Source organism: Cibotium barometz, chromosome 2 (assembly GCF_041138505.1).
Source record: "Cibotium barometz isolate CiBa-2024 chromosome 2, ASM4113850v1, whole genome shotgun sequence".
NCBI lineage: Eukaryota > Viridiplantae > Streptophyta > Polypodiopsida > Cyatheales > Cibotiaceae > Cibotium > Cibotium barometz.
The window spans coordinates 22,219,483-22,245,826 of record NC_141047.1 but is presented as its reverse complement, the minus strand read 5'-3'; the positions used below and the strand labels follow the sequence as shown (position 1 = coordinate 22,245,826).

At 45.7% G+C, this 26,344-nt stretch overlaps 2 protein-coding genes across 2 annotated transcripts in view; one reads left to right on the top strand and one right to left on the bottom strand.

Moving 5' to 3' along the window:
• The first annotated feature begins 676 nt into the window (after positions 1-676).
• LOC147640816 (pentatricopeptide repeat-containing protein At3g03580-like) lies at positions 677-6,545 on the top strand. The gene is made up of 3 exons (XM_086815720.1): positions 677-1,781; positions 1,876-1,955; positions 2,069-6,545. The coding sequence occupies exons 1-3, from the start codon at positions 1,613-1,615 to the stop codon at positions 5,534-5,536; spliced, it is 3,717 nt and encodes a 1,238-aa protein (XP_086671846.1). The 5' UTR covers positions 677-1,612; the 3' UTR covers positions 5,537-6,545.
• A 3,453-nt stretch (positions 6,546-9,998) lies between these two features.
• LOC147640815 (Alpha-L RNA-binding motif/Ribosomal protein S4 family protein) overlaps positions 9,999-26,344 on the bottom strand; it is a 32,052-nt gene continuing 15,706 nt past the window's right edge. The window contains exons 2-5 of the mRNA XM_086815705.1: positions 10,863-10,970; positions 10,598-10,672; positions 10,421-10,500; positions 9,999-10,333 (exon numbers count right to left, since the gene is read on the bottom strand). Coding sequence (XP_086671831.1) covers positions 10,182-10,333; positions 10,421-10,500; positions 10,598-10,672; positions 10,863-10,970 — 415 coding nt within the window. The 3' untranslated portion in view covers positions 9,999-10,181. The remainder of the gene's footprint in view (positions 10,334-10,420; positions 10,501-10,597; positions 10,673-10,862; positions 10,971-26,344) is intronic.

The following is a 26,344-nucleotide window of genomic DNA, read 5'->3' as shown; positions in this document are numbered from 1 at the left end:
CAACCCATGTGATTCGAGATAAGAAAATACCAATCAGATAGACAACGAAACATCCAAAAGAGGACGATAAAGCATACTGCATAGAAGAAATCAAGCATAGACACGCATAATATTCCAGAAGCAAGCTGCACATAGCAACCCATACCACGAACGAGAAGATGCATAGAGACGAACAAATCGGGTATGCAGTCGACAAAGATCCAAACGGAAGCGAGCAGCTCGCGAACAACCACACAGGTCGCGTTCCAGAAGAAGACAGCAAACCATACTGCACAGAAGAAATCAAGCATAGACACACATAATATTCCAGAAGCAAGCTGAACATAGCAACCCATACCACGATGCATATTGAGTATGCAGCCGAGAAAGATCCAAACGGAAGCAAGCAGCTCGCGAACAAATCGGCGAAACCAACCATCATGCGACCATAGAAACAATTAAATCGGGTATGCAGCCGAGAAAGATCCAGACGGAAGCAAGCAGCTCGCAAACAAACCGGCAAAACCAACCATGCGACCATGCATCAAATCCATGCAAATGTTAGGCGTCCATCTGACACGTGTAAATAGATGACGTTACAAATGTTAGGCGTGCACCTGACACTTGGAAAGGAGAAGAAAAAAAAAATTAATGCAGCACACCACCAAACGTTTGGGGTGCATATTATACACGAATTATTCTACACGAAATGTTAGTTTGCAGCTTGAAGTATTTTGAATTAACACGTTAACCTTAGCAAGCATGCAGAGAATGGAAATGCCCTCGCAAAAGTCGAAAAAGTTCGTACACAGGGAGAAACCAGGCCGTACAGGGAGCGAGTAGACCGTACTCAGGGGCATGCATACCGTGCAAGGAGCCGCCGACTTGCTTGAACGGGGCGCTGCCTCCGTTTCCGCACATACAGGGAGCTATACATAGTTGTGGACATGGAGCTTTGCAAGGAACCAGCCATCAGTGTCAAGAACCTTGAGCAGGGCCGCACTGCCGCCCACTGCACATGATGACATAATTGTGGACATGCAACTTTGCAAGTAACCTGCCATCACAGTGTCCAGAACCTGGATTCAAGCAAGCTACTGACCACACAGTGCAACGCCGCACAATTACAGACCTCATCATCGTTGTAGAGCATGCAGGGATAAAGTCACAATGTTCAGTGCTAGTAGGCAACTCTCTCACACACTCTTGGAGTGTACATACATGGCAACACTGTACAGGACAACCTGCTTCATCATAGACTGTGCACGGTGGGCCATGGCGCATGACTGCAGATCATGTACATCATTGTAAACACTGCTGACGTTCAATAACCTGTCTCATGCTAGAAAACTGCACAGGACATACCAGTCACAGCACCGCACTGTTGGACCATACAGGGGATGCGGGCATTGCGCAAACCATTGTAGATCTTGCAGGGAAGTTCCAATCATCATTATGTTTGGTGCCTTGTTATGCTGCTAGTGATAACAAAGGGACCGTATCAGACCACCTTGCATCATTATAGGGAAAGACTCATCATTTAAGTCATACACAGCATCATAGATGTTGCAGGGAACCAGCCAATCAGATAACCTTTAGATCCCTTGACAAATATACCACTCGGCTGGATGCCATGTTGCAATCAGATACATGGACTCCACCTTGGAGTGTACAGCTAGGTGAAAATGCTTTGTTACCTTGTCAAGAGTTAGACGTGTCTCAGTATCCCTGGAAGATGGAACATCCGGCGTGTGCTTTGGTTGCAGGGAGCCAAGATAGCAAGCTTAACAGTAAACACAAAGGTAGGTTTCTGAAATTGTCTGTGCCTGCACGTGTGCATGTCTGCCTCCATGCAAACTGGAATAATCACAGCTACTTGCCATTTTTGACATGCAGAGAAGCTAGTGGCAACTCGAGAATCATGGCCAAAGACTTTTCAAGAATCTCAATGGTGGTGGCATGACAGGCTCAAGAAGGTTTTTTTTCATTCCAAGCATAACTTACGCGCAGGCTAACATGTTTCGGCCCTCATGAAGACTGCCATCTTCTTTGCACAATCACTTATAAGTACTTGATCTTGTGTTTTCAGGGAAATCTCAAAGGCCCCGATTTTGTGCATAACTTAAGACATAAGTCCATTCAGATTGATAGTTGGTGGAGCTGCAATGCGATGGAAGCAGAGCCAAAGTCTTTCTCCAGTGTTGATACTAACATTGATCATGAAGTGCAAGCTGGTTTTTCTGGGAATACTGGAGCTCAACTAGTGCTTGACTCGAGAGTCCAGCCCAATGAGCATGTCCTTGTCGCAGTTCTCAAAGCATGTAAAGCTGCCACAGCTCTCAAGACAGGCATGTGGATGCATATGCATGCCATCAAAAGTGGGCTCGAAGCATGTGGTTTTGTTGGCAATGCTCTTATCACTATGTATGCCAATTGCGGCAACCTCAATGATGCTCAAGTGACATTTAACCGGTTACCGAAAGAGAATGTCATGACGTGGAATGTTATGATTGCCGGCTTTAAACAGCAAAATGATTACCAAAAGGCTCTCCAACTCTTCAAGCAAATGCAGGAAGTGGGTATCAAGGCAACAAAGGTGACGTTTGTCACCATCTTGAAAGTATGTTCTAGTCCAACAGCTGTGGAGGAGGGGAAAAATATACATGCCTTTGTCATTGAGAGTGGGTTTCAGTGGGATCCAATCATTGGAAGCGCTCTTATTTCCATGTATAGCAAGTGTGGTAGCCTAAGGGATGCATGCACAGTATTTGATAGGCTGCCAGAGCAAGATATATATACATGGAGTGCCATGATTGCAGGCTATAGCCAATGTGGCCAATGTGAGGAGGCTCTTCAACTGTTCCTGCAGATGCAACATGAGAGGGTCGCCCCAAACTCGGTCACATTTGCCTCTGCTTTGAAGACGTGTTCAAATATTGCTGCCTTGGAAGAAGGCATGAAGATTCATCATGATGCAGTTCAACTAGGATGCGAGTCCGACATGTTCATCGGTGTTGCCCTCATCAACATGTATGGTAAGTGTGGATGTCACAAGGATGCCCACATGGTGTTGGACAAGTTGCCAAAACGAGATCTTGTGGCATGGAATGCTTTAATTGCAGGATACAGCCAATATGGGCATGTAAAAGCAGCTTTCCAGTTTTTTGAGAAAATGCAAGAGGAAGGGATTGAACCAGATAAGATCACTTATGTTAGTTTGATGAAAGCATGTGTGAATGTGGTTGCCTTAGAGCAGGGGAAGTGGCTTCATAACCACATGATCCAACATGGTCTTGAGCTTGATGAGTTCATTGGCAGCAGCCTCATTGACATTTATGGCAAGTGCGGGAGCCTCCGAGATGCACGTTACCTGTTCAACACGTCACCAAAGCGTAACGTTGTGACATGGAATGCCATGATGGCAGGTTATGCTCAGCATGGGAAGAGTCAAGAAGTGTTTCAGCTTTTCCAGCAAATGCAACACGAAGGGATGGAGCCAGACATTGTCACATTTATATCCCTGTCAAAAGTGTGTGGAACTTCGAAACAGGAGATGCTGTTGCCTAGTGAGAATGGTGAAGTTGGGCCACAGTCGGATTCACCTATTGGCAAATCCATCACACATGGCAGCAGCTGGAGCCTTCAGGATGCACATGTTTTATTTGATAAATTGTTGGATAGAGATGTTTCAACCTGGAATGCCTTGATTGCAATGTCTACAGAGCACGGGTATTCTAAGGAGGCCCTTGAACTCTTGCAAAATATGCAAAATGAGGGGATCAAGCCGACAACGGTCACTTTTGTTTGCATTTTAAAAGCATGCTCAAGTATGGACGATTTTAAAGAGGGTCAGAAGGTACACATGCAAATTGCCAAAATTGGAATGGAGCTAGACATTTTTGTGGGAAATACTCTCATAGACATGTATGGAAAGTATGGGTGCATGTTGAATGCCTGCAGTGTGTTCAAAAGGATGCCAAACCGAGATGTTGTGACTTGGACTGCACTGATTTCCAGCTTCGTCCAGCATGGGCTTGATCCCGATGCTTTAGTGCTCTTTAAGCAAATGCAACAGGACGGCACGGAGCCTAACCAGGCTACATTCCTTTGCATTCTGAAGGCATGTGCCAACATGTCTGTGTTAGAGCAGGGAATACAAGTCCATGCCCTTGTTGTGGAGCATGGGTTTGAACTGGACTTGTATGTTGCTAGTGCTCTGATCGAAATGTATAGCAAATGTGGAAGCCTTGAAGATGCTTGTATGATTTTTGAACGACTGCCGAACAGAAGTGTGGTGATATGGAATAATCTGATTGGAGGGTATGCCCAACATGGGTGGGGACAAAAGGCTCTTCAAGCTTTCCGGCAATTGCAACAGGAGGGCATGGAGCCAGATCTTGTCACTTACATTTGCACTCTAAAAGCTTGTTCCAGTGTTGGAGCATTAGAACAGGGAAAGAAAATTCATGCCTGTTTGATTGAATGTGGGTTTGGTTTTGATTTATGCATTGGTAATACTGTCATCGACATGTATTGCAATTGTGCTAGTTTGGAGGATGCAGAGAGGGTGTTCAATCGACTGCCAAATCATGATGTTGTCACATGGACTGCAATGATTGGAGGGTATGCCCAGCAGAGCAACTTCAAGTTAGCCTTGGAGTACTTTGAGAACATGCAAGCAGCAGGCGTGAAACCGAACGATGTGACCTTTCTTTGCCTTCTTTCTGCATGTACTCGTACAGGTGGAATAGAGGAAGGCCGGCTACATTTCAAGTCAATGAGGGAAGAACACCGTATTGCACCAACACTCAAACACTTAAACTGTATGGTTGACCTTCTTGGTCACGGAGGCTGCTTGAGTGCAGCAGAAGATTTGCTTGAAACCATTCCATTTCCACTCAATTCTCTTGGGTGGATTTCTCTGCTAGGTTCGTGCATAACACGTGGGGACTTGAACTTAGGGAAGCGATGCTTTGACCATGTTGTTGCAATTGATCAGGAGGCGGCAGCTGCTGGTTATGTGCTAATGTCAAAGATTTATGCCCACTTAGATATGTGGAATGATGTACAAAAATTAGAGGAATTAAGAATCACTCAAAGTGTATGGAAGAAGCCAGCAAAGGCTTTTATTGAGATTGAGAACCAGGTGCATGATTTCATTGTGGGTGACACTACTCATCCACAAAGTTATGCCATCTATGCAAAGCTTGAGTCTCTCAACACGCAAATGAAGAAGGACGGACACATACCGTTTCTGGATGTAGCTTTAGATACTGGGAAGAGTGGACGCATATCACTTGCAGATGTAGATCTTGATAGTGGAAACACTGGAGATGCTTTGTGCGGACATTCTGAGAGATTGGCAGTAGCTTTCGGTCTTATTAGTACCCCTCCTGGTACCACCGTTAGAGTGGTCAAAAATCTTAGAGTGTGTAATGATTGCCATTTGACCACCAAAGCAATCTCTAAGATAGAAAAGCGAGAGATCATTATAAAAGATACCTACTGTGTTCATCATTTCAAGGATGGAGTGTGCTGTTGTAAAGTCAACTATTGAAGCATACGGGATTTTTTGATAGCGCACTGACTCTTTGCTGAGGAGTTGGTGATGCATTGGTTCTGCCCTCAATGGCCTTGCTGTAGGAAGCAAGTTGTATGTGCCGAGCTTCCAAGCTGCTGATCATCTCCCAGTGAGAGTTTATGGTGGAGCACGAAGACATCCATTGAAGGCATGGGTTTCCATGATGATCGAAATTTCCAAGACTACTCCGAGCACAAGGCCATCAAACAAAAACATTGTGTCTGGGTCTGTCTCAATGGCCCAATGCATGGCAAGTAGCAAGAAGATTATGACATATCAATTGGTCAGTTTGGCACCAAACATGGGCAGCAAGATTGCAGTATACTGGCTCATGAGTCACCACACCACCTGCGTACCAACAATGGCTGGTCACTTGCCCACCACCAAGCAATCATTTACCAATAAGAGGGTGATTCTGTGCGGTTGATGAATGGCAAAAAGGTGCCACCAAACGTTCTACCTGCTTGGGTGTTAGTTGAGTCATCTAATGTGCCATGTGTGATCGGGCGTGTGCGCGAAAACTGTCTTTTTAAAATAAACAACAGAGCTTGTTTGTCTTGGGGACCAAATAGCTGGTTGACAAACTTGGCAAGTGACAGATGTGGCAGCTTGTTGGTTTTAGACCAGCCCACTGTTTGGCAAACTCATGGAAATCAGACCAACATGCTAGATTGCAAAACGAGCTAGCTAGCTTGTTGACAATTTTGGGCCATCTAGCTAGTGAGACCAGGGTTGGACCGGCTTGCCGGCGGAAAATGGCTAAAGAAAATGCAGCAGCTGGATAGAGCTAAAGCATTAACTTTGTACATCAAATGACAGGAGAAGTGATGTCAGAAAATACATCTCAATTTACAAATATAAAGAAGACTAAGGTTAAGGTTGGATTTGAGAATGGGCAAGGTCTTATGAAGAGAAAAAAATACGCTGTGGGATGGTTAGAATTATGCCTTTCAGGCCAATTTAATATATTCCACATTTATAGTCATTGAATGCTAATCACACAAAAATGCATAAGAACTATGGCATAAAAGGTTTAGTGATTTAAATCGTTTATTCTTTACCCCCTTTTCCTCAAAAGCAACAAATATGTGAAACCTCTTGCATGGATAAGTAGACAATATAGAGGTGAGTATAAGGTACGTTGGATTTTATTCAAAGAGATGTATCCCAGATAGTTTGTCAAAAAGTGATCTTTGACACAGTTGACTGCAAGCTGGAGCTCCAACTAGCCTGGTGCAGCTGCCCCCGGTCTTCCCAAGGAGAGGCTTGTGATTCACCTGGTGATCAAGCGCCCCTTAGGCCAGGTTCTTGAGCCCTTCCTCACAGTGGTGGCCCACCATCCCAACGGCAGCCAGACTCCCTACACTTCTGAGTTCTTGTTGCCTCGCTAGAGAATCTTCCCCATTGCTTCACACTCCCTCGGTTGGAGGCCGACCCACTTCCTATAGAGGATCGAGTTTTTAAGCTTGCCTGGGCAGTGTGTTGTGTGCTGCCAGATGGTCCACCTAATGTGGGTCTCACCTCATGGCTGTTCCAGAGAGGGGAAGATGGTGCGAGCCTCTGCAAGGGACCCCAGAGCCTGGGCAGCCTGTGGAGCGTGCCCCCCCGCCCCCCCGCCCCCCCGCCCATTCGGCCCAACCCAGGCATGCAGGGCTAGCCACCCAGCAGAACCAGCAGCTGTCGACATCAATTGAGCAGGAGTGGCAGGCCTCCAGCTGACATACCCGTCACTGATGCATCCAACATGGTGGGTGCCATGTTCCTAAGGCAACAGAACTCTAGGTAACGAGCCCTATGATGAACCACTGCAAGCATTTATCACAGGATATCCCCTTAGAGCTGACTAATGATCTTGAGGGGCAAGTGCCTGCAGCAGATCTTGTGGGCCTATGTCCAACCCTCGCCCTCCCCCTACATCCTCTCCATCTTGGCAGGCACCCCCTTAAGACTCACCCTGAAGCAGGTAACCTGTAGCCCTGGCCTCTTCATCATCTCCCTCTCCAGCACGCCCCTCCCCATCCTTCCCCAGTTCTCTCTCTTCTCATCTCAATGCATCTCTGTCCCTCCTGAGTTGGTCTCCATGTCTCTTTGGCTCAACCCATCCCTCAGTTCTTTTTCTTTAAATTCTCCATGACTCGTAGGTATATCCACGGTACCATTGTATCACTTTTGGTCTCATAGACCCTTAGGATATTTTGTAAATGTTAATATTACTCTCTCTCTCTCTCTCTCTCTCTCTCTGCGTGTGCGAGCTCAATCCTGAGAGCTACCATGCCCACTAAGATTAGCACCAAAACAAAAAGAAATTGTGACCTTTTGCAAGTTGTATTGTTTGCATCGAATATATTTTAGGAAAAAGTAGCCATTTATCATTGGTGAATAGACAGCCATTTATGTGTGGTATGACGAACTTATTTGTTTGTTTCAAATGAGCCATAGTTTTATTAAATCCTAGAGAAGTTCAAAAAAATAAGGTAAGCATTATCATGCAGTCCAAGCACAAAGCGTCACATTATTGAAGAGTAACAAAAAATAAAATTATATATTTGTAAGACAACAATGCACAACCAAGTATTTTAGAGAGCCCATGCCTCTAAAAGAGGTGTACGAAGGTTCAAGTTCTACTCATGAGTATTGCCACTTTTGTTAGCGAAACTTGACTAGGGAAAGTGGTTCCCTACTAAGGTGTACCCCTAGAAATTAGATTACTTTACTAATTCATCTAACATATTACTTTGTCATTAATTCATCTTTTCATTAATAAAAACCTCATGTTAAATAAAAAATAGCCATGTGATTATGGTTTTATAGTTAGCCATTAAGAGCAAATATTTTAGAGGGCAAAACAAACTACTAAACAAGAGAAAAAAAGCATTCTCCTTAAAAAATTAGTAGTTATCATCTGACTTGCCATATTATAATCAAATAGTAGTTTGGAAATATGATTTCCTTTAACCAAAACTTTAATTATAATTGTACATAGATCTTTAGCCTGAAACTCATTGCACTCAAATCCTTACCTAAAGCTGTCATCAATCAAAAAGATCACAAAGCCTCTGCAACTACTTCTTTGCACCTTATTTGTAGTTGAAGGAATACGGTGCTTCAAGGTCAGGTTGAAGAAACATCTTCCTAATAAACTAGATATGTTATCAATGGTCTTATATGGTATGCAATGGCATGTATCCTGGCCTTGCCTTTATCAAATAAGATCATGGCTTTTCTTTTGCATGATTCAGAAATCCATGATCCTAAGTAAATCTTAATGAAAAAGAAAGTTGCAGAGGGATAAAATAAAGTGTCCCACAAGGAAAAGTTAGTCAGGGTATGTGCTGGGAAAGCTATGCAGGTGCCAAGGTTCAAAGCTGGACATCCTTTGTCACATCACATGCATTAAATAAAACCTGTTAAAGAAGCTGAGGTCTGGAAACTTTAACCTGTGCTTGATTAAATGAAATTTCCCAATCCCACATGCCAACCCAGTATCAAATTATTTTGCATTGGGGGTGCAAATGGACAAAGGACTTGCAAAAAGGAGGGCGACTTCAATCTTCGAATAAAGAGGGCTTGTGGTGGTTACAACAGTCTTCTGGCTCCAAATTGCCAGGCGGCACCTCTTGCACTTATACTGTTCCTTCAAATGTCACTTTCCTACCGCACCCTGCGATGATTGCTGCTTGTTCCAATTAGGTCCGTGTGAGGGTGCCTGCTGCAATTTAGGTCTCTGCGTGCACTTCTAAGTCTGTGTCAGGCTGGCTGGAGGGACAACTGAAGAGGGACGACAGGGAGGAGAGGGGGGGGGGGGGTGTTCTGCACCTTGGAAGGCTTTTATTTATGCTTAGTGTGAGCTTATAATTATCAATCAAGGCAATAGCCCCGGAATTTCTAATATACACAAAAACATTAGCTGTGTGAATATGTACTCAAAATGTGAGCACAACTTGGGATGCAAGATAGACTCCCTCCTTAAAATGCCCCAAAACAAATGCAAACCATTGCACAATACTTACGGATTGTATGATGGCTTGTACAGTACTCCATGGTCGCAGTCTGACCACCTTCACTGCTTGCAGGTCAGAAGCTGCAAGCAGACCTGCCATACAGTCTAAGTCCTCCTGCCATACATTCTAAGTCCTCCTGATGTGGTGGAACCAAGCCTTTCCCTCCAACACAACCACATGGGGGGGCTTTCAACATGCAGTGGTGTGGCGGCCTCACCCAACACACCCAACAACATCTCCTGATGAGTGCTTGTCCATCCATTCCTACTGGCATCATCCAGGCTATGCCGAGCAGCGGGACTCGCAGGAATGGGCATCCTGGCACCCATTCCCTACCTCTTTCTGTACCACCTTCCATGCTTCAAAAAGTTACAAAACCACAGGCAATGGAAAGAGTAAAAAATGCTTTAAACATGTAAAGAGACCCCACAATTCGAAAAAGAGAAAAAATTATGGAGGTTTCTTCTAAATAAGTAGAGTGAATATGAACCTCTGATACAAAATATTCAGACTTGAATTTGTATTAAGAGCCCCATGGCTAGCTTGCTATGAGGATGAAAACCCAGCCCTGCATAGATCTTCTTACAAGCTCTTATTACAGCTTTGCCGGTGAGCAACTTTTAATTCAGTAGATCATAATCATCCAGCCTTTCATTGTACTGTAGTACTTTCCTTCGTATCTTTGAAGTGTCCACCCATGTAACGAAATCCTCCATGTTTCGAGTGACCAGGAACGCAGGCTCTGTGATTGTCTCTGGCCCAACTCTAATGTCTATAACATACATTTCAGAAAAAAACAGATTAATGCATGGACAAAGAAAGAACCTTGATAAAGATGGTTTGTGGAAAGGGTGCATACGGCCTTGTTCAATGAATGTCACGGCCTCCTGAAGGTTTTCAGCCAAGCGGAGCCGAACGATCACGACAGCCAGTCTCCGTCTGAAAATTACATCATACCTTGCTTATAAAAGCTTCAAAAAATTCAGTTAAGACTGATACCAATGGCAGACAATCTGGAGGTTGATATCGAGCTTACCTGCAGAAAGAAGACACCGACAATCTATCACAAAGAGCCAAGCTCTTCTGGCTTGGGATGACACCCATTGAGTATCTGCATAGTATTGCGATGCTACACCATTAGTGCTCTCCAAAAACATGTGCATGTGTATTCATGTGTAACGTGTGTGCATGCATGCCTGTGCATGTGCATGTGCATGTGAATGTGAATGTGTATGCATGCGTACACACAAGACATCCCTTACGAAGTCCCACCCTATTTCAAAAGTACAGGCATTGCTCACAATTTTTCCAGTAGCTGCTCAGTCATCTTTATCCGGAAGGGGTCACTTGAATCAAGCTTCCTCACTATACTGACCAGCTTTGTTACCATTCCACATATCTTGTTGTACCTGCACATCAAAACAATAGATCATACAAGACTCTTTATTGTCAGCACAAAACACCATGGTAAGCCTCCATCCAAGTACACAAACAGCTCATCGATTTCTGAAATAAATGGCAAGTTCTAGTGAGCTTTTGTAGGAAACATTAATAATAGCAGATTTTATGCAAAAAACAAGGCATGAGGCTAAAACCACAAATTGTGGTCAACAGTAAGTAGCCATGTACCATGTGTGCATACCCTTGCTTTATGTATTCGCGTTTCCATGTGGTGAAGTTGGATGGCATCAAATACTTTCATATGGCTCTGTTGGAGCCAAGTAGATGTGTCTTTTCCATCAACAAATAAAGCATGTGTGACACTAAGTGAATTTCTTGCAACATAAATAAGACCCATAGAGTGGCTTACTCAAGGGAGGTTGCCAGCTATAACATTAGCTCTTGATGTTTATACAAGTAATGAGGGAGAATTGCTTGGCATGGGTGAAAAGAAAAGACAGAAGTTTGCATGCATAATTGTATCAAGGCAAAAAATTCTCTCTCCCCTTCTGTCATCTCGGTGTCCCGACCGGAAGTTATGCAGATCTGTACAAAGTGTTTTGTCTACAGGAGGCTTCATTACATTTGTAAGGCATAATCAACCCATATCTCGGAGGTATGAGATATGCTCTGAAGCATGCTATGGTAACTATATGCCTTACTTTTAGAGGCTATGCAGCTCATGATGAGTTGAAGCAGGGACACCTTTAAGATTTTCAAGAGGAAGAATGCAATGGCTTGGTTTGTACATATGATGTGTGCCCTGCATTTTGGAATCATGAGGAAGTCCAAGGAGACTAGCAAGCTGGTGTGTTACTCCAGTGATATTGGGGCATACCAAAATCTTCACTTGAGCCTATTAGACATCATCATCCCCTTGCTGCTGGCTTCCTGTGTGGTGTCCTATTTTAGCCTTTAGGGCTGACCATGTTAGCTAGAGGGGCTGGTCACCCCTCACATCATTTACCCACCTATTTTCCCATTTTATGGAGTCATGGGTATTTATCCCTAGTCGTGAGCTGGTCGGTTGCCTCTACATGGGCATATATATATAGCCGGTCATACCCTCCCTCATTTTCATTGCATTGCTTGCTGCAGTCCCTCACATACGAGGCCTTCTTCCCCTCTTGCTTGGGACTTGTATTCTTGTTTGGTGATATTGAGAGCAGGCATACACCTGTGTTTCCTCTCCATCTCTCTCTCTCTCACTCTCTCTCCTGTGTTTCCACTTTCCATCTTCCGTTGTGCATTCTATCATGGTAACAGAGCGCCAGTGACTTGCAGTGTTGGATGCTCCCTCCTCTTCCTCCTGCGTTTTTTCTTCTCAGGTTTGCTACTGGTCGGCCTGCCTCTTCCAGGCGCTTCTCCATTGCAGCTAGTGGTCTTCCATCACCGGTTTTGACCCCTGAGACCCCCTGTTCAGCTGTCAGCCTGCTCTGTTTCAGGGCAGCAGCACTGTTTGTGCTGCGTTTCTTCATCTGCAGGTGGTTTGCAGCAATCGGCTTGCCGATTGGGTTATCTGAGGCTTGGTGGTACCTTTTTCACTTCTGTGTTTCCAGAATCTTCCCTATCTACTGGCCCTTTTACCTTTGCATTTTCAGATTTCCAACACTATTTTGCTGCGTTTTTCTGGACTGATCTTGCTGGCTACCTTCACCTGGGCTTCTTCAGTTGGACCCGAAGGTACCTTCTCTTCAGCATTTTTCCTCATATGAGGTGTGGAAACTGGTTGCCCTGAATTTTCAGGTTTGCAGCCCTCTGGTTGGCTGCGTTTTCTTCTCCAACGGACACACATCACATGTAGAGGGGGTTGTGGCTTTGGTGGCAGTTTGGTACTTGAGGAAGACACTGAATTTCTGATTTCAGTCAGCGTTTTGCTGATTTTGGAGCATCTATACCTGCGTTTTTGTTCCTGTCCTTCACAGTTACCCGGTTTCTTCATGTTCCTTGCCTTCTGTTGGCGGTGGAGTGCTGTTTTTTGCTGGACAGCAATGTTTTGGCTGCGTTTTGCTTCCCAAAGGAGTTTTCTACACTCAGAGGGGCCCCATCTCCTTGAGGATCAGTTTTCGGGAGCTGTTTTGTATCTGTAGAGACTTTCTTTTGTGACAGGAGTTTACAGATTTTGAAGGATAGTAGTGATCTTTTCAAAGATCCTGAGCAGAGTTTATTCTGTCTGAGCCTGTGTTCTTTGCAGTGTTTGCAAAGAAAGGAGGGTGTTTTGCTTGTGAGGTGTGATCCTTTCACATGGATCACTTGTTTGTTGCTGATTCTTGGGATCTGATTCTACTTATGGAAGAGTCTTCTACTATCAGTGATGCTCTTGTGGACTTTGTTACCACTACAATTTATATTCCTTCTTCCCTTCCTCATTGTGAGCCTTGAGGAGTCTACCTCTGCCTCTCTTTGTGATGCTTCTGAGGATGCCCCTCCCCCTGCCAGTTCTGCATTGGGTTTGATGCAGTGTGCAGGTTTGTTGTTTTGGAGGATGGATTTTTGGACCCAGTGGGATGCTTTGGATCTGTGGTTGCTAACCGTGCCTGGGGCACAATGGTACTTCCAGAGTTTTTTGGATTTGGATCAGAATCAGGCTGGGCTTGTACCAGTACGATGACATCATTTTTCAGAGGGGGATGTGGAGTCCTTTTATCTGGCAATGCCCACTTCAGTGGAGTGTGCTTATGTACGGCATAGGGCAACTCATGGTACGGAGTTTGAGCAGATTGACCCCATCTTTTCTACAGAGTCTTTACATCTTGCGATGCCGAGCTTTCTTCTTTTCAGCATCTAGTAACTCTTGTTACACAGTTTGAGCAGATAGACTTAGAGGGTTCCACTGAGGAGCAGCCTGCTTCTCCCAAGATTTATTATCTACAGGATCTAATCTTGGTTGGTTTTGAGGTTTTTCATACCTTCTTCGGGCTGGAAACACGACATACGACTTCGGAGGGTGTTCTTACACTTGGGCCCGGCACCATTATTTGGAGCAGCACGTCGCAGCCTACATGGTTGTTTTCTTCCAGAGGAGCGGTGTACTTGGCAGCTTTTCTTCTGTTACTTTTCTAGCTGAGTTGCTGAGGAGATTGCTTGTGGAGCTTTCCTGGTACCTGTTTCTGCAGTCTTTCAACTATGATCGAGGATGGCGTCTCTGGCTTCTTGGAGTTCACTTAGCATCCGGTGCTGAGAGGGGGTGTTAGACATCATCATCCCCTTGCTGTTGGCTTCATGTGTGGTGTCCTATTTTAGCCTTTAGGGCTGACCATGTTAGCTAGAGGGGCTGACCCCTCACATCATTTACCCACCTATTTTCCCATTTTATGGAGTCGTGGGTATTTATATACCTAGATGAATCCCTAGTCATGACGGAAAGGATCCATGAATAGTGTTGCAGATGCGCTTAGTCGAATTAGAGAGGTGAATTCTTTGTCGTTCACCGAGATTTCTACCGACTTATTTCAGTCATTGAGAGGGCTTTGCAGGACTGATAGTTATTTTGGTCCATTTTGGCAGAAGATCCAGGACGAGAGCTCATTGATTGACCAAGACTCGGTGACTGAGCAGTCTACCATTCAGGCTGCAGGAGGCCAGTGGATGATTCGGAATGGTTTACTATTCCGTAATGACAAAATTTGTGTACCACAGATCCCGAACATTAGGTCCAAGATTCTTAAGGAGTGTCACGACGCCCCTTCTGCTGGACACCCTGGGGTACACAGGACACTATCGTTAGTGAAACACACTATTTATTGGCCAAAGATGAAAGGGTATGTAGAAGATTATGTTCTCAAGTGTCAAATTTGTCAGGCAAATAAAGCTAAACGCTTTAGACAGGCTGGGTTGTTGCATCCTTTGCAAATCCCAGGTAATAAATGGGAAAGTATTTCCATGGATTTTATTACCGGATTGCTAAGAACACATCAAGGCCACAATTCTATTTGGGTTGTGGTGGATCGCTTGACAAAAATGGCTAGATTTTTACCGACCCGGAAGACTATTACAGCTACGCAATTAGCATGGCAGTTTATCGAGCAATTGTTTAGACTCTACGGGTTACCGCAGGACATAGTCAGTGATAAGTTTACGAGTGATTTTTCGAAACTTGTTTTTGAGAAGTTGGAAACAACTTTGAATTTGAGTTCCTCTAATCATCCTCAATCTGATGGCGAGACTGAAAGAGTGAATCAGATTTTGGAGGATATGCTTCGAGCATATGTATCCAAAAGACAGAGTTCATGGAAGGATTATCTTCCTATGTTAGAATTTGCATATAACAGTACTAAGCATACGAGTACAGGGTTTAGTCCTTTCATGCTTATGTATGGTTTTCAACCTAGATCACCTGTTACAGTAGGATTCTCAAAACTTCAGCATGATACAGCACGTAATTTTTTGCAAGATATGCAAGAAATGTTACAAGTTGCGAAGGAATCTATTAGAAGTGCTCAAGACCGAGACAGATTTTATTCTAATAGACATCATTCACCCAGAGAGTTCTCTGAAGGAACGATGGTGTATTTGCGAGTTCCGAAAGATTCTGAGACTTTACGGACAGGTCGATCTCCGAAATTATCCCCTAGATACTGTGGACCATTTCGTGTTACACGACTGATTGGTTCCGTTGCATATGAACTGGATTTGCCTTCTCGTGTGAAAGTTCATCCTGTATGTTGGGGTAAAGGCGTTATGCCCACCCTTATAGTGTGTACAAGCCCATAAGTTATAGTACATAGTACACTTAGTACTTTTAATGTACTAAGCGCACTATGTGTAATATGTACTAGTGCAATATACATGTGTGATAGGGGAGTCACACACTCATATCATGAGTTGACTTATCCCCACAACTCTCTCTCTCTCTCTCTCTCCCTTGTTCTCTCTGTGTATGTCTCCCACACATGAATTAACCTAACCCTAATTCTCTTCTCCCACACAACTGGTATCAGAGCAAGTCACTCCTGGAGCTACCCATTTCAGTTGTGCGCCTTGTCCCGCATGCCATCGCTCTGCTCAGCCAGTCTTGGCGGCACTACTGCAGGCAGAACCACCTCTGCCCCTTTTCGTTGGCTGAACAGCGCTAATAGTGCAAGGCAGCGTTAAAGGCGAGGCGCCTAGCCACAAGGGAAGACACGCAGGCGAACAGGCGAAGGCAGCATAGTGGGCACCCAAATTGCTTGCGCAGATGCTGTAGCGCTGCTACTCGGCGAAGGCGAGAACCTACCATAAGGCAGCAATACGTAAGCGTTGGGTAGCTGGCTGCTAAGCGTGAGCGAATCAGTCGTGGGCTGGCGAGCGTTAGCCATTGAAGGAGGCGAGCGGTGAACAGCAGCGAGCGAACACAGGCGAACACGCTTGCAGTCGTGCGCGTGTAATGCTTACAGTTTTGACTCCAACGCGGCCAGCCAAAATTCATCGCCACGCGTCAGGCTTCAGCGCCAATTGGGAGTTGCAGGCAACACGCAATTGGGCGTTAGACGGCTTGTGCTGCTGGGCGTAGAGGAGTTTGTCACCCAGCCGTCCCTACCTGCACAGCTGCAGGAGCATCAACATCAGCATCAATAGCAGCACCAAATTCATCAACTTTTTTTCCTGCAACAAAATTCACAAATTACAAGGTATTTTCCTCAAATTTTTTTTTGGGATTTGCAATTGAGCGAGTACAATCAACAATTGGGCAGATACAGGTGTCGAATTGCTCAATTTTTGAGCAAAATTGGCAAAATTGGGTGACATTGGTCACAATCAGGATCAATTTGCAGGAAATTGGTCACAATCAGGATCAATTTGCAGGAAATTGGATGTCGAAATTTGGGGCTTTTGATGTAATTGTGCAATTAAGCACTCATACATGCTGTATGATGTGAGAAATCGCACATTTGGGCAAAATTGCAGCAAATTGCAGTGCAAATCAAGGGGCTTTTGTGCCGATTTGGTTGATTTGTATGCAGGCACTCGCAGTTGATGCTTTGGGCATTGTGTTGATGCCTGACAAGCACTCAATGTGCCTGTAAATCAAAGGGCTTTCATGTATTTGATGTATATGTGGCCAGGGGGAAGCATCGTGAACACTCTCGATGCCTTCATGTGCGTCAATGTACCATGTATGATCAGAAATTGATCTTAAATCAAAGGGCTTTTCAAGTTCGTATGCTTGTTGAGCTTGGCAAAGCAGCAGGCAAGACATTTATGCCTTGAATCCTCAAAAATCAGCTTGCAGTCAAGGGGCTTTTGCCCAATTTCTGTTCGGGACTGTTTTATGCAGTGTTCGGGACTGTAAAAGTCTGATTTTTACTCATTTGGACAGCCAGGAGAGCATTTATTGCTACTGTACCTGCTGGTACAGATTTGGCACAGCTTTGTGCAAGTTTTGGCATGGCTGTACACTGTTTTGAGTGACCAAAAGGTTCAATTTCAGCTGCTGTACTTGTCGGTACAGGTTTGGTACATCATTTGTAAGCACTTGGTACTGTTGTACAGTACTTTGGAAGGGCAACAGAGCACATTTAAGGTGCTGTCCAAAATCTGCAGCAACCAGATTTTGGTGATTTCATCACATAAAGTGGGAGAAAAGTTGCATTCTTGCTTCCGCAGTGGGAGATAAAGCTTGGGAGAACAATTGTGAGCACTTTGTGTGCTTTTGGTGCAGTGTTTGCACATTTTTGCAGGGAGTCAGGCATTGACAGGTTGCATATTGCTATGGCAACCACAGGTGAGAGCTCTTCATTGCTTCACATCAAGAAGCTTGAAGGCTCGCATAACTATGATATTTGGCAAACCCAGTGCTACAATGTGTTGCTCCAGAAAAAGCAGCACAAGCCTATCAAAGAAAGGGGTGTAATGCCCGCTTCTCTTACTGCTGAAGAGTGGGAAGATATGGATGAGCTGGCAAGATCTACTATTATGTTGTCTGTGTCAGACTCATTACTTTTCAGCATTCGTGAAGAGAAGACAGCTTGGGAAATGTGGCAGAGATTGCAAGACTTGTATGCCCAACAAAGTGCCTCAAGCAAAGTGTATTGGTTGAAGAAACTCATAGGTCTTCAGATGAAGGAAGGGGCGTCTATGACAGCCCATCTAAATGAGTTTAATGGTATTGTCAGCCAGGTCATTAATCAAAAGTTGGCAATGGACGATGAGTTCAAAGCCACTTTTCTGTTATGCACTTTGCCAGAGAGTTGGGACACATTCAGGACAGCCACTAGCAATTCGCATGCTATGCTGTCATATGCAGATGTTGAGGGTGCTCTTCTTCAAGAAGAGATGAACAGGAAGAACAACTCTGTTGGGTCCAATGCAATGAATGCACGTGGGAGATCCCAGCAAAGGGGTAAAAGCCAAGAACGGGGAAGGAGCAAGTCTCGCTCCAAAAAGGATTTGGAATGCCATTATTGTGGCAAGAAGGGACACATTAAAAAGCAATGCTACAAATGGAAAAATGATCAAAAGGAAAAGGGAAAAGGCAAAGACAAAGAGAAAGATGAAGCCAAAGATGTAAAGCCAAAGGGCAAAAGTGGAGTCAAGATTGAAGAAATCAATGTGTCACATGCAGGTGGCAGTGAGGATGAGGTCCTATTTACTTCTTCACTTGATGCCCATTCACTTCTTACAGGTGGTCATGGTATGCACTCATGGATCATTGATTCAGGTGCCTCCTTTCATGTCACAGGTTGCAGAGACTTGTTTGTCAGGTATACTGCTGGCAATGAAGGAGTGGTTTATTTGGGTGATAACCATGCATGCAAGATTCTTGGCAGAGGTGATGTGAGGCTTGTGTTTTCAGATGGCTCACAGCTTATGCTCCATGATGTCAGGCATGTGCCTGAGATCAAGAAGAACCTGCTTTCTACTGGACAGCTTGATGATGCTGATTATGTTACCACATTTGGTTGTGGAAAGTGGAAGATTAGTAAGGGCTCACTGGTTGTTGCCAGAGGCTCTAAGGTGGACACTCTTTACTTTATGCATGCAGGTGTTTGTCACCATGCTAATGTAAATGCAACCGAGCTGCCGGAAATCTCTATGTAGCATAGCCGGTTGGGACACATGAGTGTCAAAGGAATGGAGCAATTGTCTCGTTTGGGTTACTTGCCTTCTCTAAAGTTTTCAAGTTTTCAGTTTTGTGAGCATTGTATATATGGTAGGCAACTACAGTGCCCCCACAAGAAAGCTCTTGGACAGAAAGATGCTCAGTTAGAGCTTGTGCATACAGATGTATGTGAGATGCCTCAGCTTTCTTTGGGAGGGGCAAAATACTTTGTGTCTTTTATTGATGATGCCACACGCAAGGTGTGGGTTTATCCTCTTCGTTTGAAGAGTGATACATTCTCAGTGTTTCAGAAGTTTGTTGCTCTTGTTGAGAATCAAACCGGCAAAACACTGAAAGCTTTGCGTTCCGACAATGGTGGAGAGTACATGTCCAAACAGTTTCAGGACTTTTGTGATGCTAAAGGCATCAAGAGGGAGCTCTCTACTCCTTATGATCCTCCACAAAACGGGACAGCAGAGAGGATGAACAGGACCATTCAGGAGAAGGTCCGTTCTATGTTGTCACATGCTGCGTTACCTCATGGTTTTTGGGCTGAAGCTGTTATGACAGCCGTTCACCTTATAAACAGGTCACCTAACACGAGGCTTGGTGGGAAAGTGCCAGAGGAAGTATGGACAGGGAAGCCTCCGTCATACAAGCACTTGAGAGTGTTTGGTTGCGTTGCGTACGTGCACATACGCAGGGAAATGCCCACCAAACTTGATCCTAAGTCTCACAAATGCATATTCCTAGGATATGGTGACAGAGGTGAAATGGGGTATAGACTTTGGGATCCCATGAATAGAAAGATTATACGCAGCAATGATGTCATTTTTGATGAAACATGCATGTATAAGGAGCCTGCAAGGCAACAGGAGCCTCGCAGAGTCATCTTTGATGATGATGGACATCATGGACAACAACAAAGGGCTGTAAATCAGCCATTACAGCAGGAAAACCAGCCCTTAAATGGTGCTGAAAATGGTCCAAATGGACAGCCAGAGATGGCAGAAGATATCCCTATGGATATACCACAGTTAGAGGAGATACCGGGCATGATATTTCAGCTTTATGGCATGGAACAGGAGCCACCAATGGGTGATATGCAGGCTGGACAGCAACCTGCAAATGATGGTCATTGGGTACGGAGGTCCACAAGACCCTCCAGAGCCCCTGACAGGTTTGTTCCAGGGGTTGACTACTTGATGCTTACTGACTATGGGGAGCCCTCATGTTATAAGGAGGCTTTACAGAGGGCAGACAAAGCTCTATGGGAGCGTGCCATGAAGTCAGAGATGGATTCTCTGCATAAAAATGGAACTTGGAAGTTGGTGCATTTGCCTGCAGGCAAGAAGGTTTTGCCATGCAAATGGGTATACAGGCTCAAAGTTGCACCAGATGCAAAGCCAAGATACAAAGCCAGGTTAGTGGCTAAGGGCTTCAAGCAGGAATATGGTGTGGACTTTGAGGAGATCTTCTCTCCAATGGTCAAAATGACCACACTTAGAGCTGTGTTGGCTTTGGTTGCGCATGATGATCTGGACTTGATTCAGATGGATGTGAAGACTGCTTTTCTTCACAGTGATCTCCATGAGGAGATATATATGCAGCAACCAGAGGGTTATGCAGTGAGTGGAAAGGAGAAGCTTGTATGCAAGCTGAAAAAGAGTCTTTATGGGCTCAAACAGGCACCAAGAGAATGGTATCATAAATTTGATACATTCATGAAATCTCAGAAATTCAGGAGAAGTGACATAGATCACTGCTTGTACACCAAGAAAGCTTTGGATGGCAGTCTATTGATCCTCATCTTGTATGTTGATGATATGTTGATTGCCGGGAAATCTCGTAAGGAGATAGATGCCTTGAAGCAGAGGCTGCATCAAACCTTTGATATGAAGGATTTGGGTGATGCAAATCACATCTTGGGTATGCGGATACTTCGGGACAGAAATCAGCATGTGTTGTATTTGTCTCAGAAGGAATACATTGGCAAAGTCTTGCAGAGGTTCAATATGGACGGGGGGAAGAAGACTAGTACTCCTTTGCCTCCATATGTGAAACTCAGTGCTATGGACAGCCCACAGACAGATAGAGACAGGGCTGATATGGCCAAGATTCCGTATGCTTCAGCTTGTGGCAGTCTCATGTATGCCATGGTTGCTACTAGGCCAGACATTGCATTTGCAGTGGGAGTGGTTTCTAGATACATGGCCAACCCTGGCAAGAAGCATTGGGAAGCAGTGAAAGGTGTCATGAGATACCTGAAGGGCACACAGGATATGTGCATATGTTTTGGCAAACAGGATGCATTAGTGTATGGTTACACGGATTCGGATTATGCCGGTCATCCAGATAACCGGAAGTCTACTACCGGTTATGTATTTACATTCACAGGAGGTGCTGTGTCATGGATATCCAGGATGCAGAAGTGCACAGCCTTATCTACTACAGAGGCCGAGTATATTGCAGCCACAGAGGCTTGCAAGGAGGCATTTGTCAGAATATGCAGCGGAGATGATGACCAAATCTGGGAACACGAGCAAAAAACGCAGGCAGAAAAACAGCACAAGAGAGAGACAGATGTAGGTGTGTAACTCTGCTCTATATACACAAGAAGATCCCGAATATGATACAAATGAGGTATGGGGGCTAAGGACCTATATATACTCCCCTAGAGGGCAGTCGGCCAGCATCAAGAAAGCCCACGACTGAGAAAAATGTCCACGACCGCTGAAAATAGCAGTCGGCCAGCTACAGATGCCTCCGCCTAGTCAGAACAAGTCGGCCAGCACTCTGACAGCCCACGACTGATGTAGATCCAGTCGGCCAGCTTCAGAGTGCTCCTGGCATCACCTGGCAGCCCTCCCAAGCCTCAGAAAAATGGGAAAAAATAGGGGAAAAATACGGAGTGTGGGGAAAAATGGGAAAACACCTCATAAGGGCGGGCACACCCACAACAAAGGCCCTGGTGTATAAAACTAGACAGGAGATGACTTCTAACACCCCCTCTCAGCTCCTGGCTGTGTAACCAACCACTGGGAGCTGGGGTGCCGCCTGAGCAAATCCTGAGAGCGACTTCGTGAAGAGGTCCACCGTACTGTCCTCCATCGAACAGAACTCCAGCAAGATGTCATCAGCAACAATCTGTTCACGAACAAAGTGCCTCTGGATGACCAAGGGTTCCTCCAGTGGAAGCCCAAACCTGCAATGTAACCTCCTCATGCTCCGTAAAACTGCTCCTCGGGCATAAGTAGATCTCCTCGTGTCCGGATCTCCTCCCCAAACCGAGTCACTCCAACCGTGGAGTCGGACTCCATCCAACAATCCCCCTCCTGTGTACAAGAGTCCATGATCCTTCGCATGCCGCAGAAACCACAGGAAACGCAATCCTGCCTCCCAAAGAGACATCTGCAACCATGAGCTCAACCGCCTCATCAGGAAGCTCCCGTCCAATCCGGTGTCCGTCAACCAGATCAATGAACCATACAGCTTCTGAGTCATAGAGACATCACACTGCTCACAAGGATCAACACCTGTTACGGTGCACAAGCAAGTCCTGGAAACCTTCTGAAGACCACGCAAGGCCTTCTGAAACCTGTCAACCACCCCCTCTGAATCCGGAACCACAAAGCCTGGAGAAACCACCTCCTTCTGCAAGTAATCACCTGTCACCTGCCTGGCTTTCCGAAAGGTCCCCGTGGAAAGAACATCCTCAACTACTGGAAGTTCTATGTCCCGAACACTACGAGACATCAGAGCATAAGTGACCTGTTCAGCTTCCTCTGACTCACGAACACAAGAACTACCAACCTCAGTACTGGAAAGTTCCTGCCAACTGCTGCCATCTACTGGCAAGCTATCCACCATCTGGTCCCGAAAAGCCCGCACCTGCAGCGTATCCACACCTGAGTAGCTATTACCATACTGCCACTCATCACAATCTTGAGGACCTGGGAGAGAGAGTGCTGAAAGCCTGTAGACTCCATTCTCCACTCCACCTTCCCAAACCACTTGGCCTGTTGCTTTGTCCCGGAGAGCAACAAAATGCTCATCAAACTCTACCCGTACGCCAGTCTTGCAAACCTGATGCACTGACAACCGATGAAAACCTAGTGCCGGAACATACAACACCTGGGAGGAATGCTTCCCCCCTCTGCCATCGGGAACTATCTCCATCCTGCCCTCACTGTGAACTGGGATAGTGGACGTATCCCCAGTAAGAATATGACCAGAAAGCTTGCAGAGATCCTGTAAACCGGAACGGGAAGGAGTCATGTGCCTGGAAGCACCACTATCGAGAATCCACTCCCGAGTATCCGTTGCGGAGAGTCCTCCAATCTCCTCCCTGCCTGAAGAAAATGAAGCATCGGTGTCCATCACCTCCAGGTGCACAAAAGCCGGAGTCTTCATGATTGCTGAGGAGTCTTCACCCTTCTCGGTCTTCCGCTTGGGACACTGCCTCCAGTAGTGTAGTGGCCTTTCTCGCCACAATCATTACAGGTCCTCTCTGCTTTCAGTTTCTCGCGGTCACTAACGGACATCTTCTCAGAAGACTTCTCCGACGAAGCCTTCCCTTTGCCCGAGTTACGGCCTTTCGACCGTTGGCCAGTAAAGGCCTCCGAACCTCCACCCTGAGGAGGGTTCGTGAATCGTTCCTCCTGGTCCAGGACCATGGGCACAAGCTCCTCCCACGTGATGGTGCTGAGCCTGCCACTGGTAATCAACGACGAGTAAAATGCTGAGTACGAAGAGGGCAAATGTGACAGCAACGTGATGGCCATGTCCTCTGACGATATCTCCTTCCCTGCCTGAAGAACTTCCTGCTGAAGAGCCTGCAGCTTGTTAATATGCTCCCGCATCGTCGATGACTTTGCAGGGCTCATAACCCGCATCTGTACTTCCAAGGAAATCCTCTTCATGGGCGATACCCTGTTGTAAAGTGAGGCCAAATGCTACCATATACCTCTGGCCAGCGTGATATGCTTTACATGATTGATTACCTGCGGTGTGCAGTTGAGGAAAATAAACGAACGGACCCTGGCGTTGACGCGATCCCACATCTGCGTCTGGGCCTCCCGGTCCTTTCGGGTTGACGGTAACTCCCCTTCCTCTACTTCCGGCCGTGGAACACCAACAACAACGAAATCGGCGAGATCGTAGGACTCCAGAACGGATTCCATCATCACCTTCCATATGCCGTAGTTGCTCCCGTCCAACTGACGGTCCACCGGGAACGTGGGGAGTGTCGGGATCTTCACATGTCTCTCGGCCATCTCAAACAGATCTGCCATAGCGGGGATGTACTCTGAAAAGGGTGGGTGGGTGGGAACAAAGAAGAACTAAAACCTGCAAGTGGCTGTCCAGCAAATCAGCCCGCCTTCCTCTTGCTTCTCCTCTTCCCGAACAGTCCAAAACAGTCCACCAATCAACCACAAAACAGTCCCCCTCTTGCTCACACAAATCCCAAGACCTATCTAGAGCCTAGGGCTCTGATACCATGTCAGAATATGCAGCGGAGATGATGACCAAATCTGGGAACACGAGCAAAAAACGCAGGCAGAAAAACAGCACAAGAGAGAGACAGATGTAGGCGTGTAACTCTGCTCTATATACACAAGAAGATCTCGAATATGATACAAATGAGGTATGGGGGCTAAGGACCTATATATACTCCCCTAAAGGGCAGTCGGCCAGCATCAGGAAAGCCCACGACTGAGAAAAATGTCCACGACTGCTGAAAATAGCAGTCGGCCAGCTACAGATGCCTCCGCCTAGTCAGAACAAGTCGGCCAGCACTCTGACAGCCCACGACTGATGTAGATCCAGTCGGCCAGCTTCAGAGTGCTCCTGGCATCACCTGGCAGCCCTCCCAAGCCTCAGAAAAATGGGAAAAAATAGGGGAAAAATACGGAGTGTGGGGAAAAATGGGAAAACACCTCATAAGGGCGGGCACACCCACAACAAAGGCCCTGGTGTATAAAACTAGACAGGAGATGACTTCTAACAGCATTATGGCTATCTCGGTTAGTGGTTGATTTGGGCTATACAGGGGATATTCCATTGTTGCATTGTGATAGTCAGAGTGCCATCCAGTTGGCAAAGAACCCTGTCTTTCATGCAAAGACGAAGCATGTGGATGTGAAGTATCACTTCATCAGAGAGGTGATAGAGAACAAGCAAATTCAGCTTGTTAAGATTCATACGGATGACAACCCGGCTGATCTGTTGACAAAGAGTTTGCCTCCGGAGCGGTTTGCTCATTGCAGACACTTGATGGGCATTGGATGAGGCCAGTTTCAGCCTTGATTTGGCCTTGTATATTATCATGTACATGCTGATTTTTCTTTTCCTTTACTTAAGGGCACTTTGCCTTTAAGTGGGAGGTTGTTGGGGTAAAGGCGTTATGCCCACCCTTATAGTGTGTACAAGCCCATAAGTACACTTAGTACTTTTAATGTACTAAGTGCACTATGTGTACTAGTACAATATACATGTGTGATAGGGGAGTCACACACTCATATCATGAGTTGACTTATCCCCACAACTCTCTCTCTCTCTCTCTCCCTTGTTCTCTCTGTGTATGTCTCCCACACATGAATTAACCTAACCCTAATTCTCTTCTCCCACACACTGTATTTCATGTCAGTAGACTTAAGGAAGTACTGGGTGGAACAGATCAGTTAGTTACTCCTCAAGAAATTATAGATGTCAAAGACATGACATTTGTTCCGCACGAACCCAAAAAGATTCTTGGATTTCGTGAAAGAAAATTGCGTAATATGCTTATCACGGAATACAAGATCAAGTGGAAGGATAGTGTTGAGGAGGACGCTACATGGGAGACATTGACCACTCTTCAGAGAGATTACCCTGGCTTTTTAGTGAGCTCAGGAGTGAGCTCTTAGAGGAAGGGGAGTATGTTATGTGCACAGTGTGTATCTACCGTGTGCTACACGCACGCAAGACTAGCTTCGAGGTTTGGGGAAACTTGGAGCTAGGCAAGCTGATTGACAAGCTGAGTTAGGGATAGACTAACCGGCGGGCACCCAAGTATGGACGGGCGGGCGCCCAAGTGTGGACGCCCGATGACCGGCCAAGAGCCTATAAAAGGGTGGCCAAGGTTAGTTATTGGGATATAGAGAGTCTCGCGAGTTTGTGAGAGCTCTATGGTCTTGGAGCCTGGATCTAGTGCAGACGTGCATCTGTTTTATGAAGCCGAGGCCGGCAGCAATCTCGAGGCCCGCGAGGGTAGCTTCGTGGCGGTATGGGACGTCGCGAGGAGGAGATTGGTCGGTACGTCAACCTAATTAGCTCAGCTCG